This window comes from Phoenix dactylifera, chromosome 14 (genome assembly GCF_009389715.1).
Source record: "Phoenix dactylifera cultivar Barhee BC4 chromosome 14, palm_55x_up_171113_PBpolish2nd_filt_p, whole genome shotgun sequence".
Taxonomy (NCBI): Eukaryota; Viridiplantae; Streptophyta; class Magnoliopsida; order Arecales; family Arecaceae; genus Phoenix; species Phoenix dactylifera.
The window spans coordinates 1,889,909-1,906,881 of NC_052405.1; the positions used below are offsets into that span (position 1 = coordinate 1,889,909).

Below are 16,973 nucleotides of genomic sequence, written 5' to 3' on the forward strand. Positions count from 1 at the left end.
CTCTTCTTACACAAAAGTTTTCTAGACAAAAAAATTGATGGGCAGGATGACAATCTAAAATAAGAGATCATAACTACAATGAAATGAGAAACAATAATCAAAAATAGCTAATTGTTAACATCCACAAGCAAAATTGGGCACCAACGAAATTACAGATGAAACACGAAGTGGTCGACAAGATTCAGGGATAACAGATACACCTGGCCTGCTACTACATCATATATTTACAGTGATTGGTAATAGAGTACCAGAGTACCAGCAGGGCAATCCTTTCATCAAATGGGAACATTAAGAATTTCCAACGATACATCTGCACAGAGCTCTCTCGAATTATTCACCAGGGAGCAAAATGTAGGTCCTATGCTTCTACTATTCTGGACCCTAAGATGATGCTGTATTAGTCAATATATATCCATCACACAGCATCAGCCTGCTTATTTTTGATACATCAAATGTGAAAAGAATCGGAAAGGGGCAAGGCTCGCACAAACTTAACCCTACCTAAAAGATTGTTATTTTCAAACCTGTGATTTTGCATTGACTAGCCACATCAACAAGGATGCACGGACTCAAGATGACCAGCGTATATTTTCACAATTCATGATAGCCAGCAGAATAAGTAGGATTCACATGGTTGCCTTTCCAACTACCCTTTCTCCCAGGGTTGCAGTTTGTATTCATCTCAAAGTATGGCAATGGCAGAGGCATGAGTAAAGAATCACTTACAGCTTGGGAGACAGATGAAGACGCACATCAGCGGAAGGAAATCAAAAGGAATTATGAGATCATCATGCACATTACTTTGGGAAAGCTCTTGGCCTAACTTCATCAACTAACATATACACTACAGGATATTGTTACAAAAGGGTTTCCCTTACCAGCCATATACAGGATTCTGTACCTGAGGTGGCAAGAGGTGCAGATCCATGCAATGTTGCTTATCATAATCACGTGTACCCGGTATTGCTCCTGTAGATAACCTCAGGATCTCACTTCCCGTGAGACAATAATGAGCAAATGCCAATCCCCCGTCCACAACATCTGAGAAAGCTGGCATGGAAATTGATTTCTTAATAGCCTTGATACTGTTGAATTTGCCTCCTTCACTTGACTCATCATTGTTATTGCTCAACACTCGATCAAGCTCCGAGTACTCCATGAATCTCTGGGTTGCAGCCTCCCATGACAGGTTATATCTCTGCTCAGGAGTGAGGGATTGGGGTTCATTGGCCATCGCCTCTTTCACTCGAGCAACGAAGTCCTCTGATGTCTTGTAAGTTAAGCAGTTCGGAAATGCCCTGAAGAAATCATTTGATGGGTGATCTGCGCAAATAACAAACTTCCCCATTGCCAGAGCCTCAGCTGTCGCCGTGCAAACGACATCACTGACACTAGGATTTATAAAAACCTTGTACCTGTGAATACAACCAAATAATTGCATCAATAATTAATGAAGAAAAATGCAGCAATACATGCAAGGTAAATATGGGCTTCTCATGCGATCATTACCCATGAAGTGAATCATCTGCATGATCCCTTCCTTTAAGGAAGTTGAGATTCAGGTCCAACTTCCTGGCAGTAGATTGAACATCATGTGAGTCCTCTCCATTTCCATACACGTCTAACTTGAAACCTTCTAATTCGTTCTTGTGCTTTGCTAACAAGTCAATCAGTTCTCTATAACCTTTCGCCCACACCATCTTTCCTAGAAAATATGCTCCTTTTGAGAATGCAAGCTCTCCGCGCTCCCTTTCAGCAGCTATCTTTTCTCCAATTTTAAGAAATTTGGGATTCACGCCATGAACATTGCAGATAACAGACTTGGGTAGATCCTGCGTCGCTGCAGAAAGACGCAAAACCTGCATGATAAACATCATTGATTAGTTTCAGATATAAGAAAATCTTTCTCAATTGCTTCATGGTATATAATATAGTATTATATTGTCCAGCAAAAGAAAATAAATGCCAATTCCCCCATAGTAAACATATTAGACCAAAGCATAAATGAAACAGAAGCAATACATGAATGAACCAACAGAAGATTTAAAAATGAGACCTTGTGGCAGTATGCTCTCATAACCCAGTTGTTAATATGTTTGACCAGGAAAGCTTGGATAGCTCCGTTCTTCTCCCTTTTGATGTACTCTAGGTAATTTGTGTGAACAACACCGACAACATGATTAAACTTATCTGTCCAACGCTTTCCATGATGGTACCAATTTAGGTGCTCTGGCTCTTCCAGTATTGCAATATCAGCTTCCCTGGAAGGAATAAATTGTGTAGTGTCCCCAGCAGGTATGATGCTCCGCCTCTCTTTTGAGAACTGAAGTCCAATAATACCATGTTAAATAATCGGAATTTGTGAAAATTTTGCATGAAATAAATGCATGACAAATATTTCCTTGAGAGAGCTACCTTTCCTGGATAAAAAGAAATCTTGAAATCTGCTTTAAAACCAACTCTTTCTTCCACCCAATTTCGTATGAAAACCTCCTGCTCTTCTGGAGAACTAAAAGTCATACCATTAGGATAAACCAGCTCCTGGTCAGACTTGCAAATCCAAGGGACCACCAATGTAACATCCTGCTCTGCAGATTTAGCCAAATATGCAGCTCGAAACAGTGGATTCACAGCAGTTCCAGTCATCCATGGGAGACTGGCGGTTGTCACAATTGCAACATGATGCTTCTTTTCTTCTGTGTCATTCTTTATTGGGTCTGTCCAAAAGCCACCATCATAGTGATGCCCTGTACTTTGGAGCACGCTGGCTATTCTTAGATCAAGTTCATCATTGATGTTCCCGTTCTCAAGTAAGGATGCTTCCTTCTCAGAAAGAGAATGACATAAGAGCTGGTCTTTGCGTCGGCTGCACAAAGCCTCGACTATTTTATCGCATATATCTACAAGGCCAAATAAAATGTTCAATGATGTAAAATCATGTATCATACTGTTCTAGAATAAGCACATATATGTATAGATCTAGACATAAAGTTCCAAGTAAAGCCAAAATTGTAAGAAAAGCATGACAAGTTCCTCATGTAACCCAGTCAAAAGACATGAATATCGGGAGTGATGTACATATGCCTTTTATAAATAAATGAAGGAGAAATTTCCTAGATTATAAGGTTTCAATGAAACTTATGCCTCAAACTCAGGTCTGTAAGATAAAACACAAGATGATTCTAAAAACCGAAGACTATCATTACAGGCATTCACGTCTATGAGTTTAACAACAAGTCAGGATCACAAGAATGTTTCAAACAAACCAGCAAGAAATCCAACAACTTGAGCCTAAAGTTTTTCATAGTACTCAGTCCCTGAACAGGCTAAGCAAATACAGATCAGAGAACCTGATTTAAAATTATTAGAGAAGGCAAAAAAAAAATAGTTCTAATGGCAATATAGCACAAAAGAAATTGTGAATACTTTCTCTATAGACCATAACTTGACTCATATAGCTAAAATTTCTTAAATCCATACCATCACAAACTCAGAATTTTAACTACAGAGAGGATATCATCTGCTTATAATTGTAATGAAAAGACATGGACAAGAACAAAGTGAAGGTGGCAGATGTAACATATTATCTACCCTTTTGATATATCATGGTTGTAAGATATAAGTGGTGGAAATCAAGTATCCGATATCAACAGGCAATTGGTGAATTGGGCATCTTGCAAACTTAAATATACAAGAAGAAAGCAAGATGCAGATTACTCATATAAAATGAAGCCATAGATATTAGGTCGCTTAGCAGTATCAGCCACACAGTTATGAGCAACCAGTCACAACAAAAGACTATGGAAACAACTTCATTGTACCTCGTCTTATACCAAGTTGATCAAACAATGGCCCAGATTGCTTAACCAGATATGCCAAAAGTTCAGGTAGATCCAGTGGTGGAACTTCCTGTGCACAAATAAGCATTAGTACAAGCATAAAGAAGATCATTGATTATCAAATATTATTGTATCTTTAGGCATCACAATCTTTCAATTTAGAAAAAATAAAAACACCGCCACTAAAATTTCCAGTAGTAGGCACAGCACTAGATTTTCATGAAATATGATAGAGACAATAATTTCATTCTAACATCTTGCTCAAAGGGTCAAGATGCAGTATTAGCTTTTTATAAGAGATCAGATGAAGTACTTCTTGTTTATTATGGAGAATATATTAACCCATGTTGCAAATCGTGATCCCATCTTAATATCCAAATAACACATCTCTCACCAATTGTGAACTGGTGGGGACACAGACCACCGTTTCCAGCATGTGTATAGGCGTCGCCGGCGTGCATAGCACTTTGGCTGCCCTAGTTTTATTTCTTATGTATTTTGGTTTATTTATTATGTATTTTCGTCCTTGTTAGTTGTTGACTTGTTATGACTGTATTTAGCTATGTTGTGGGGATCATGGGCAGTTACATAGAGGGCTATATATGAGACCCTCATGTCTATTGTTGTGGTTAGAATATTTGGATTAAAAAAGGGCTTTGTTTTGGCATCTGGTGGACTCCAGACTCCTCCCTCCTCCTTCCCCTTCTGAATTTCTTTTTTTTTAAATCAACTGTCCCGCATCAGTTTGGTATCAGAGCCAGGTTGGGCTTTGCCTCTGTGCCAACGCCCCGATCCGTGATCCTTTCCCTTCCTTTTCTTTCACTGCCATTTTCTGGGCCGCAGTGGGACAGTCTGCAAAAAAAAAAAATCTTTTGTTGTCTCCTCTGTCCCGAAACTCCCACAGAAATCTACCAAGTGTATGGCAGAGCACCGCCGGATCCCAGGATTCCGGTGGGCACACGAAATCTACGCGGTATCCCGACCCCGGACGCCGGAGCGAGCTGACGGACCACGGGTGACTCCCTCTGTCAAAAAGAAGAGGAGCATCGCTGCCCTTCTTTCAGATCTGTCCCTCGGACCCGCCGAAGCGTCTGCCGGCCACCGCGCACACGAAGTGAGACGGGAGACATTCCTGCGAGGAAACCCAGTGCCGGAGCAGGTGACCGGTCGCCGGCCACCACCACAGACCACTGAGACCCCCCCCCCGCACTGCTAGCGTGGACTTCGGCACGATCGGCCGCCGGGAACTGCCAGCAACCGTAGCCGCAGAGCCCGGTACCACCTCCCGAAACCGTCGGGAGGTTGAAGCAACACCAGCTAACGGGTAAGTCCCTCACCCGTTACCCAGTCTATTAACCCGGATCCGTTTCCAAAAAAAAAAAAAAAAAAAAAAAAGAGGTCACATGACCCTCACGTGAGCCTCGCACGTGACTTCACACGTGAGGGACAGCAGACGCAGCACGTGACTTGCACGTGCTGTTCAAAAAAAAAAAAAAAAAAAAAAGAAAAAAAAAAAGATCGTACCTGTTGCTCGACGGAGAAGAACCCTAGATCTAGGGTTCCACCGCCACTGTCGCCGCTCCCTGATGCTGCCGCCGAGCCGCCTCGCCCTTCCGCCGCCAGTCCCTTCTCGCTCGCCGCCGCTCACCTCAGCGACCGCACGCACCGCTGCTTCAATCACACCGCCACCCTCCACCGACCTTTGAGTCTTCCCATTTTCTTCTTCCCTCAGTCGAATCTTCCTCTCCCTCTCAGCTCACTAAGACCCTTCTCCCTCCCATCTCACCGACGCCTCTCTTTCCCGCACCACCACCTCCACCTCCGTTGCCGACTCCATCATCCGCCCTCGCCGCTCCCATCGCCCTCCAAAACGAAGATCGCCCCCCGCCGAACTCGCCCCTCTCTTCCCCCCACGGCGTCTCCCTCGGGTTTACTCCCACAGACACAGAGGGATCCGAAGCCATCCAGAAGCTTCGGATCCACGGTGTGCTTTTGAATTCGGGCGAGCCACCGTGTTTTACTTTCAGGCAAGCGGGCCGACCCCAGCCTTCGGCCCATTACAGGTGAGTTCTGTTAGCCCATTATCTTGTGGGCCTGATTCTTCCAGCTTCTACAATTGGATCCAGACCCTGCCACGTGTTGGACTTCCACAACGATACCCGCAGTTGGCCGTCTTCCAGCAGCATCTTCTACAAATCATCGGGCTCCGGTTCTGCACTCTGACATCCAAATTCATCCACTGATTCAGATCTGTAAGAAGAGGTCGTATCTTCCCTTTACATAATTATTTCTCAGCCTTTCCCTATAAACTAGTTTATCTTTAGATTATTATTGTTTTCACTTCATGTTGTCGGTTTGAGATAGGACCTTAATGTTATAAAAGCCTATGCCCCTTGAAAACACATATTGAGCCTTATAAATTATTTTCAAATCCTCGAAAGGCAACTAGGAAATTTTACTTGAATCTGGTGAAACCCAAATCAATTTGAAGGACCCCACTTTCATTAGATTAACCTGCAAAGATTTTGCATGATTCAGACCAAGGTTAGCAGTACCTAAGGTCCTGATATTTAGTTATCACCCGTGCTAATTCGAAGGTAACCAAGACTACGTCAAAAGTCGTCTTTTATTCAACATTGTTGATTTTATGTTAATTATATATCTAGGATTTTTTGAATTCTAGAGTATGACAACTCGCAGCGGTACATCTTACTCACATGAGATGTCGACCAACCCAAACCAACAGGTGTTAGATGCCATAACAGCATTAGAAACCAGATTAGGAGCAAGAATCACTGACCTTGAAACTAGACTGAACACTCGCTTGACTATGGCTGAAAATTCAATCACCAACCTCCAAGTGACTCACAACGATGGAGAATCTGAACTTGGTGAGATTGAACCGTCCCGCCCCAGAGGCCTTGGGCCACAACACCAAAGGGACTATCTAAGAGCACGTGAGACACCAGATGAGCATGTAATGCGCAGTATTAAGATCGATGCACCAAGTTATGATGGTCGTCTTGACCCAAAAGTCTTCATCGATTGGCTCGCTGATATGGACCATTACTTTGAATGGTACAGCTTGTCTGACGATCGCAGAGTCCGTTTTGCAAAAATGAAGCTCATTGGTCCTGCAAAATTACATTGGAACACAATAGAAAATATGCTTGCTAGAGCTAGACAACCCCCTGTGGTACATTGGGATGAAATGAAGGAGAAGTTAAAGGAAAAATATCTCCCAACATCCTATAAGAGTCGCCTGTTAGATCAGTGGCAACGACTGATTCAAGGAAACAAACCTGTGTCTGAGTACATCGCTCGCTTTGATGAGTTCTTCATGCGATGTGATGCACGCGAGAGTGTGGAATTGACCCTTTCTAGGTTTAGGTCCGGATTGCGAGATGATCTACAAAAAGAGCTTATTCTGCGTGAGGTCAATTCATTAGAACATGCTTATCAACTTGTCCAAGACATTGAGCGTTATACTAATAAGACAACCTTTAGGCGATTTGATCTTAAGGAGACCAATTATAAGAACACCCACGGTAGTCAAACTAATACTTGGAGCAAGCCTAATATTAGAAATCAAGCGACCGAGTCCCCAAAAATTAATGATCAAAAGAGTAAGGGAATTTTAAGTGAACCACCCAAAATTTCTCGAGATCAGTGTTACAGATGTTTTGGTTTTGGGCATAGAGCTAGTCAATGTCCTACTAAGAAATCATTGGTCATCGAAGAAGATAGAAATGATGAAGAGAATGAGTTGGTCCATGAACCAGAGATAGACCCTGAAGAGTCAGATGAAGGTGAGGAACCGGACTCACTTGAGGGTTCCACTCCTTTAGGCGTAGTCAGGTGTGTCCTTACACAACCAAAGCGAGAAGATGATGACTGGAGGCGTCGATCCATATTTCACACCTATATCAAATGTGGCGAACATAGCTGTAAGGTTATCATCGACAGTGGGAGTTGTGTCAATATTGTATCTACAAGAACTGTCAAGAAGCTACAGTTAAAGACAGTGCCTCACCCTAACCCCTATAATGTGTCTTGGGTGGATAAAACCGCTATACCAGTCACTGAGCGTTGTCTCGTCCAAATCAACTTTTCTGAATATAATGATAAGGTATGGTGTGATGTTATTCCCATGGACGTCGGACACATCATCCTTGGTAGACCGTGGCTTTATGATTTGGATGTGACCATTTATGGCAAATCCAATTCCTGTTCTTTTGTTCACCAAGGAAAGAAAATTCGACTAAACCCTCTACCGCCTAGACCTTCTATTGCTGGAAAGAAGGATGTGAAGGTTGAGAAGCGCCTTCAAATCATTAGTCCTAAGGAATTTGAGAAAGCAGCAGCCCAAGGATCCATAGTCATTGTGTTAGTGTCCAAAGAAGTTGTTCCTGACTTTCAAGTAGATTTTCCGAAGGAAGTTCATCATGTTCTGGAAGAATTTAGGGATCTCTTTCCTGAGGACCTTCCTGATGAGCTTCCCCCTATGCGTGACATTCAGCACGCCATAGATTTGGTTCCAGGGGCGACTCTCCCGAACTTGCCTCATTATAGACTAAATCCGATTGAACACGCTGAATTGAAACGGCAAATTGATGAACTACTCCAAAAAGGATTCATCCGAGAAAGTCTTAGCCCGTGTGCGGTGCCGGCGCTTCTAACGCCCAAAAAAGACGGCACTTGGAGAATGTGTGTGGATAGCAGGGCAATTAATAAGATAACGGTTAAATATCGGTTTCCAATACCACGATTGGATGACATGCTTGATATGATGGCAGGTGCCACTATCTTTTCCAAAATTGACCTTAAGAGTGGTTACCACCAAATCCGTATCCGTCCAGGTGATGAATGGAAAACAGCTTTCAAAACCAAAGATGGGTTATACGAGTGGCTAGTCATGCCCTTCGGATTAACAAATGCACCTAGTACATTTATGCGAATCATGACCCAGGTGCTAAGACATTTCATGGGTAAATTTCTTGTAGTCTACTTTGACGATATCTTAATTTATAGCAAAAACAAGGAACAACACCTTGAGCACCTACGTTTGGTTTGCAATTCACTAAGAAAAGAAAGCCTATATGCGAATCTTAAGAAGTGTTCATTTATGACTGATCGTGTAATCTTCTTAGGATTCGTTATTTCTTCTGAGGGTGTTTCAGCAGACCCACAGAAGGTCCAAGCTATTCTTGAATGGCCCGAACCCACTACATTATTTGAGGTGCGAAGCTTCCACGGCCTAGCCACCTTTTATAGAAGGTTCATCAAGAATTTTAGTACGATCACTGCACCGATTACGGATTGTATCCGGAAAGGTGAATTTCATTGGACCGTTGCGGCCTCAAGGGCATTCCAAGAGATCAAGACTAGAATGACTGAAGCTCCGGTAATGCGTCTTCCAGATTTTACTAAAGTTTTTGAAGTCTCTTGTGACGCATCTGGTCTAGGTATAGGTGGAGTCTTAAGCCAAGACAGACATCCTATTGCATACTTCAGTGAGAAGCTAAATGATGCCAAACGAAAATATTCCACCTATGACAAAGAATTTTATGCAGTTGTACAAGCGCTGCGTCACTGGCGTCACTATCTATTACCTCAAGAGTTCGTATTATATTCTGATCATGAAGCTTTGAGGTACTTGAACTCTCAGAAACGATTGAGTTCACGACACGGAAAGTGGGCTGAATTTCTTCAAGAATACACATTCGTGTTATGTCATAAAGCAGGAATTGACAACAAGGCCGCTGATGCCCTAAGCCGACGTGTCGCACTACTTTTGTCAGTGAGCATAAAGGTTACTGGATTTGATCGTATGATTGCTGATTATGCAACTTGTCCAGACTTCGCTGAGATCTATGCTAGTGTGTTAGAAAGTCACACCAGGGACAATAGTGATTACCTTGTGGTTGATGCATTCCTATTCCGAGGAAACAAGCTATGTATCCCTCAAACATCCCTTCGAGATTTTCTTGTTTGGGAACTTCATGCAGGAGGAATAGCTGGCCATTTTGGTAGAAATAAGACCATTGATATGGTCGAACAAAGATTTTATTGGCCTAGCTTAAAACGGGATGTTGCAAAAATTGTTAGTCAGTGTCGTACTTGTCATCTATCCAAACAGCGCAAACAAAACACTGGTTTATATACACCCCTTCCTGTCCCAGATCGTCCTTGGCAGGATATTAGTATGGATTTCGTGCTAGGATTGCCAAAGACTAGAAGTAAGCATGATTCCATTCTCGTGGTAGTGGATCGGTTCTCTAAGATGGCACATTTTCTACCCACTTCCAAGACTTCTGATGCCTCAAAAGTTGCGAGGATTATCTTTGATGAGGTCGTTAGACTCCACGGGCTTCCAACCTCGATAATGACTGATAGAGATGTCAAATTTATTAGTTATTTTTGGAAGACCCTATGGAACTTTATGGGTACTAACCTTAAATATTCCACAGCCTATCACCCTCAGACAGACGGGCAAACTGAGGTGGTCAACCGCAGTCTAGGAACCCTTCTACGATGTTTAGTAGGTGACCACCCAGGTAATTGGGATCTTCTTCTATCCATAGCTGAATTCGCCTACAATAGCTCTGTAAACAGGACCACTGGCTTGAGCCCTTTTTAAATTGTCTTAGGTTATGTACCGCGAAAACCTGTTGATCTTATCCCAGTAGCCCCTAACAATAGAATCTCTGAGACCGCTGAATCCTTTGCGCAACACATGCAAAATTTACATAAAGAGATTAAAAAGAAAATTGAAATCAACAATGCGAGATATAAAACGGCCGTTGACTTACGTCGACGTTATCAAGAATTTCGAGCGGGTGATGATGTAATGATCAGAATCAGACCTGAACGGTTTCCACCAGGAGCCGTTAGGAAATTGCACGCCCGAAGTATGGTCCATACAAAATTCTGAAACGGGTTGGATCTAATGCATATGTGGTGGATATTCCAAGTGATTTTGGGATTAATCCAGTTTTTAATGTAGAAGACTTAGTTGCCTACCGAGGTCCGACAACTATTCCTACTGACCCCTTCAATGAGCCTGACACTGACTTCACATCCAACTTTGAGACCCTATCTCCTGCTCCTGCCTTGCCTCCTGTACCTATTTCTCCGCAGATCACAGACACAGTGGAACAGATTTTGGACGATCAGATTGTCAGTACACAGAATGGTGGTTATCAGCGATATCTGGTCAGGTGGCATGGTCGACCTCCGTCAGATGATACTTGGATTAGCAGAGATGAGCTTCAGCGACTTGCTTCAGACCTGTTGGAGCATTACCAGACCTCCGTTTCGCCAGAGGCGAACTCCTCTCAGCTGAGGGGAGTTGGTGGGGACACAGACCACCGTTTCCAGCATGTGTATAGGCGTCGCCGGCGTGCATAGCACTTTGGCTGCCCTAGTTTTATTTCTTATGTATTTTGGTTTATTTATTATGTATTTTCGTCCTTGTTAGTTGTTGACTTGTTATGACTGTATTTAGCTATGTTGTGGGGATCATGGGCAGTTACATAGAGGGCTATATATGAGACCCTCATGTCTATTGTTGTGGTTAGAATATTTGGATTAAAAAAGGGCTTTGTTTTGGCATCTGGTGGACTCCAGACTCCTCCCTCCTCCTTCCCCTTCTGAATTTCTTTTTTTTTAAATCAACTGTCCCGCATCAGTTTGGTATCAGAGCCAGGTTGGGCTTTGCCTCTGTGCCAACGCCCCGATCCGTGATCCTTCCCCTTCTGAATTTCTTTTTTTTTAAATCAACTGTCCCGCATCATGAACTCTATAATTGAAACCTCAAGGTTAGAGTTTGCATTACTAAGAGTGCTGTAAGAATAGAGTCTGAATTACATGCCTATGTCTTCGCTTTACATTTAAAGCAGCAAGAAGAGAAACAGATCAAAGTCATAAGATGTAGCCAGGAGAGTATATCAAATCTTAAGTATGTGCATTGTGAAATTTCACTTGTAAACCTGAAAACTGATGTATCTAAAAATAATGCTAACGATAAAGACCTCTACAACCAACCTTTGATTCTTGAGGCTCCTTGCAAATTGATTTCTGCAACAAAAACACAAAAAGTGTGTAAGTAAAAAAAAAAAAAAAATTGCTTTCAAATGCAGTAATATGCAATTCTCATAGAGAAAAAGAACAAATAGGAGGAAAAATCAAACTGAAACACAAGCGGTTCTTGTAAGAGCTCATGCATCATGCCTTTGCACTTTTGGGGCTGGTTGCACAGAGAAAGTGCATTAGTTACTAGATTATTGAAAATGCGTTCGGATGCCCATGTTCACTTCAACAAAAGTAATATTCTTCATCATAACCTAGAATTTTTTTTCATATCCATGAAGGCCCAAAGAGTGATATGGCCAAATCCCATAAACTGGAATCCCAAGTGGCATTTAGAGCTTGAATATCTTAATGGATGAGACTTAAAGGAAAATGGTTACAAACTGGAGTATCAAGGCATGTTTATAGATGTGAGAATGAGAGAATAACAATTAAAGAGGGGAAAGAAGAGAAACAGAATAGAACCTTGCAAAAAATATGTTTATATTTAGTACCCCCTACCTTGCTGCCAATATCCAACCACGACAGGCACCACATGGTGACAACAGTGCTGGTAATAATTGCAAAAACTCAAAAATCCCAAGCATGGGAATTCAAAGAACAAGCGCCAGCATGCATTCATCTTGACCATCTATTTACATATCTGCGCATTCATACGCAATTCCAAGTTCATATCATGTCGCCATTTAATTGAAAAACACAGATGCAAATTCCTTTAACTATTCAAAATATTTGTTCAGAAGGGTCAAGAATACTTCAGCTAAACTGCATGAGGAACAACAAAGCCATGGTCACCATCGCAAGTTATCTTTTTCGCTTGCACGTTTATTTGGGTAGGTATCCTTCTCCCATATGATATGATTATTCTGATAATCAAAAAAATGCACTTTTGGACAAGGACACCACTATCATTGATATAGGTGCTAAAAACAGATCAACCTGCAAGGTCCAACCAAGAAAAGAACTCATTTGTGGACCCTGTGACTTCTACCCTGAAAGTAATATCTATGAGAATGAGATCCCGGCTCATTGCCTGCTCATATTTTTTTCAGTTTTACACCACCACTACATTGTGCACAGTGTTCTGCCAGCAAGTTATTTCATCCTTAGGGTGAAAGTCCTTATGGTGAAATCCACATAATGGGCTGCTCTTGGGAAATTCTCAATGAAAAAATGGAGACGGCGACAATATTAAGGCAATCTACATCAATTAACCTGGTAAGTTGTGGTTGGCTGCACATGCCTCTTAATCCACTTCCATTCTTGCATTCATAGATCCTCATAAGTATCAACCACTGAATGACATTCCATACAACAGCTTAGACCTTGACCTCATTCGATAGATTACTAAATGTACAAAACAAGCATCTAAATTTTTCATTACCCCTAAAATTATCTGAAAGCATTTTAACAACCACAAGCAAGTACAGCACCCCCCCCCCCCCCAACGAAAAAAAGAAGAAGAAAACACGAAACTAATAAGATCAATGGCTCTATTTTTCACCAGACTGTCTATATATTAGCTCTCTGTTGTTTTTGCCTTTACCCTCACAGTTCTTCTCTTCTTATCATCCCTCAAAGATGAATCTTTTCTCTATTATCCAAATTTATCAAGGCCAAGTGTCATTGATTATATTTCTTTTATTGCCCCTTTCTGGTTCTCCTTTGCCCATGTCTAAAATAGAGATCAGTGTCATTCCCACGAAGGTAGGATTGGAACTAACAAACAAAAAATATTGTTTGGATCAGTTTTCTTTGAGAGAAAAGTTGTTGTTTGGATTTGTTAACATTATAAAATAGAAAAGATCATGGTTGCATATGGCATAGATTATCTTCCAAATTTAGAAGTTTTAAACAATTCCAGTGATTGATTTTTTTTATTTGCTTCTCAATAAAGTTCTAGACATTTTTTTATCCAGTCATAAATTTTTCATGTTTATGAAGCATGGTCCAAGTAATGGTCATTATAATAATTTCTTGAATTAATTTTTAATTTTACTAACGGTTTGTTTTACTAGTAATAGTTCCTTAATGATGGTTTTTAGGCCATCGACAATTAATAGCTACAGCAACATTAGTATAACCATGTCATTTTGGTCCATATTTCTATTTTTCACCTGAACCCTGGTCTAGTCCTATCCATGGTCACGATATTTGCTGAATTTTAAAAAAAGTCATGAATAATTTGTCATGTGAGAGCTTGCTGACTTGTTCTGCATATTATTCGGTAGTTCATGAATGGATCACAAACAGAATAGTTCAAAAAACATGAAATTAGTGAATAGATCATGAGATTACGAACGGTTTTGAGTGTTGGGTGTTATCATGCAGCTCACGAATGCATGGATGCCATGGGATCTCCAGAAGCAGAAAAGATAGTTTAAAGACCATAAACATTTTTGGGTGCTAAGAAGTGGAAGGAAAATATAAACTGACAAGATCTCATGAACCAATAGATGAGATGGGTTTGGGCATTATTACATAGGTCCCACTTTTTAGTGTCCGGCCTACACAAGCATCTAGAGAACCAGTGAAGGCCAACAGTTTGTTCCTCTTGTTCTCTCTTGTAGGGGGACTTCTCATCTTCCCATCTTCATTTGTTCTTCTGTTGGGTACAACACTCAAATAGATGAGATGGGTTTGGGTGTTATTACATAGGTCCCACTTTTTAGTGCCCCACCTACACAAGTATCTAGAGAAACCAGTCAAGGCCAACAGCTCATTCCTCTTGTCCTCTCTTGTGGAGGGACTTTCATTTTCCTTTATTTTTCAATTTCTTTTAAACTCTAGTTCTTTTTTACATATTCAAAAATTTTCTTAGCATAATCAAAGATGATCCAAGATTCACTCTACTTATTTACATATTCAAAAGTTTTCTTAGCACAATCAAAGATGAGTCAAGATTCACTTTACTTTCTTGAATTTGGAAATATTAGGTTGAAATATAGCAATTCAAATGTTTTTTCACAAACTTAGAAATGATGTAACATGAAAATGTATGGACCATGGAGTGAAAACGAGTTTTTGTCTAGCGTTTTCTATATAAGCATATAAACTTGTATTTTTATTGAACTATTATATTTTTTCCGAATTTCAAAATTTTCAAGCTTGTTGAATTATTCTTGAACACCTCAACTTGGGACTGTGATCATGGCTCTGACCTTGAGAATGTGAAAAATTCCTTCTTATAACCCCAGCCCAATTTCTTAACTAATAGCTTTAGAATCCTTGCAATCACTAGCAATGAAAAATAAAGGTTTAGCCTACTAACTTAATTTTACTTTCCATATGCTTCTCTCAAGAAAAATATACAAACTTTTCTATATGATTTGAGGGTCCTTTTTTGATGGTCACTCAATAATGCATAACGTCCAGTAAATATCCGAATTCCAAAAAGGGCTCTCGTGCAGAACAAGAGAGTGGATACAACTGAAATCCCATCCATCAGTTTTTGCCAGTGATGCATGAAAGTCAACATCGATTTAAACCAGCTGATGAATAGAACTTTCTATATTTTGATATTAGTTAATCAACACCATTGAATGAAGATTTATTAGATGGTATTCAGCAGCCTAAGCTTAATTGATATCAAAATATGGAAGTTATACCACATGTAACGTTTAATAGGTTTTATGACAGGTGGAAAACTAGCCAAATACCGGAGGGAAACTAACAAAACATTTGACAGTTGCTTGTATCATATTGAAGCTTTTTTCAAGAAATGATGTGCAGAAAAGCCAGTCGTTAACCTAACAACCTCTGTAAAAACTATGTAGTGTAAAAGTGACTGGAACCATCAGAAAATATTGCCCTAGCAGACACTTCACATGTAAGCGTGGCTCTACATATGGTAGTGTGAAGAGTAAGGTACTGGATGAAGCCACATCAGCTGTTTCAGAATATTGTCTTTTCATGACTTCCAATCCAGCAACACCTAGGTTTGCATGTCCATTTAAAATGTAACTATCACCAATTTCCTTAGAAAAATGAAAAGCAAAATTGTATTGCAACAAAGAAAATTTCTGCTTGGATCATCATCCTAGTAGAACATGATGATCCTAGCAATCCAAACTATGATAAAATTCAGTCGTTTGGGAGTTGTCTATTTCGCAGCCCTGGATATCGACACCTTCATCTCATTGTATTGATCCCAAAACTAGGTATTCTTAACATTTATAATAAGGAGAATGAAAAGCCCTAATTCCACAAAAGGATGAGGTCGCTATGTCAGAAGACCGCGAATTCAAACTAATAAAACCCTAAAGGGGAAGAAAACGAAAAGGATAGAGACAAGGATTTACCAGGCTCAATTTCACTTTCTCCACGAAGTCGCTGCTCTTGAAATTTCCAAAGATCTCGCTCGATTGGCTCTTCCTCTCAAGCTCTTTCAATCTTGTCTTCAACAACCGAATCGGCTCCCACTCCTTCTCCTTCTCCTCTCCCTTCCACCGGACCCTCCTCCTAACCGGGCCCCGGACCCCATCCTTGCTGAGATCCAGAACCGCTCCCACCTCATCCACCTCCGCGACGATGGCGTTCCTGATCCCGGATAGATCGATCCGGATCGTCGACTTGGGGCTCCACTTCTCCAGCACCTTCCGGCTGAACTCCGGCGACGAGTACGCCCGCCGGATGTCCGACAGCTTCGGCTGGATCCGCTTCACGAACTCGAGTTCCGCGATCGACCCCTCCACCGGCGGCCGCGGCGGCGCCGAGAACGCTGACGCCGAATGGAGGAAGTTCTCCAGCTCGCGGTCGGCGAGGCTCTTGAACGAATTGGCCCTGGCCCGCATCAGCTGGAGGTCGGCGCCCGCAGAGTCCCGCACCTCCCGCCACCCCTTGGAGAGGAACGAGAAGGCCTTCTCCGCCGTGCCGGAGCTCGAAGCCGTCGGCGGTGGCTCCATGCCCAGATTGATCATGGAGGCGATCTAGTTAGAGCTAGGGTTTCTTCTTCTTCTTCCCGGTCGCGCTTCTCCTGATAACGTGCGGACGGGAAAGAGAGGAGAGCGAGGGACGGCCGAGGGGAACGACCGAACGAGGGGG

At 41.6% G+C, this 16,973-nt stretch overlaps 1 protein-coding gene across 1 annotated transcript; it reads right to left on the bottom strand.

Annotated features, from left to right (window-relative positions):
- Positions 1-634: 634 nt before the first annotated feature.
- Positions 635-16,970, bottom strand: LOC103714289 (digalactosyldiacylglycerol synthase 1, chloroplastic). Its single transcript, XM_008801487.4, has 7 exons — positions 16,232-16,970; positions 11,886-11,918; positions 3,822-3,909; positions 2,416-2,900; positions 2,057-2,323; positions 1,510-1,859; positions 635-1,415 (listed from the first exon to the last, which is right to left on the bottom strand). The coding sequence occupies exons 1-7, from the start codon at positions 16,847-16,849 to the stop codon at positions 875-877; spliced, it is 2,382 nt and encodes a 793-aa protein (XP_008799709.2). The 5' UTR covers positions 16,850-16,970; the 3' UTR covers positions 635-874.
- Positions 16,971-16,973: the final 3 nt, after the last annotated feature.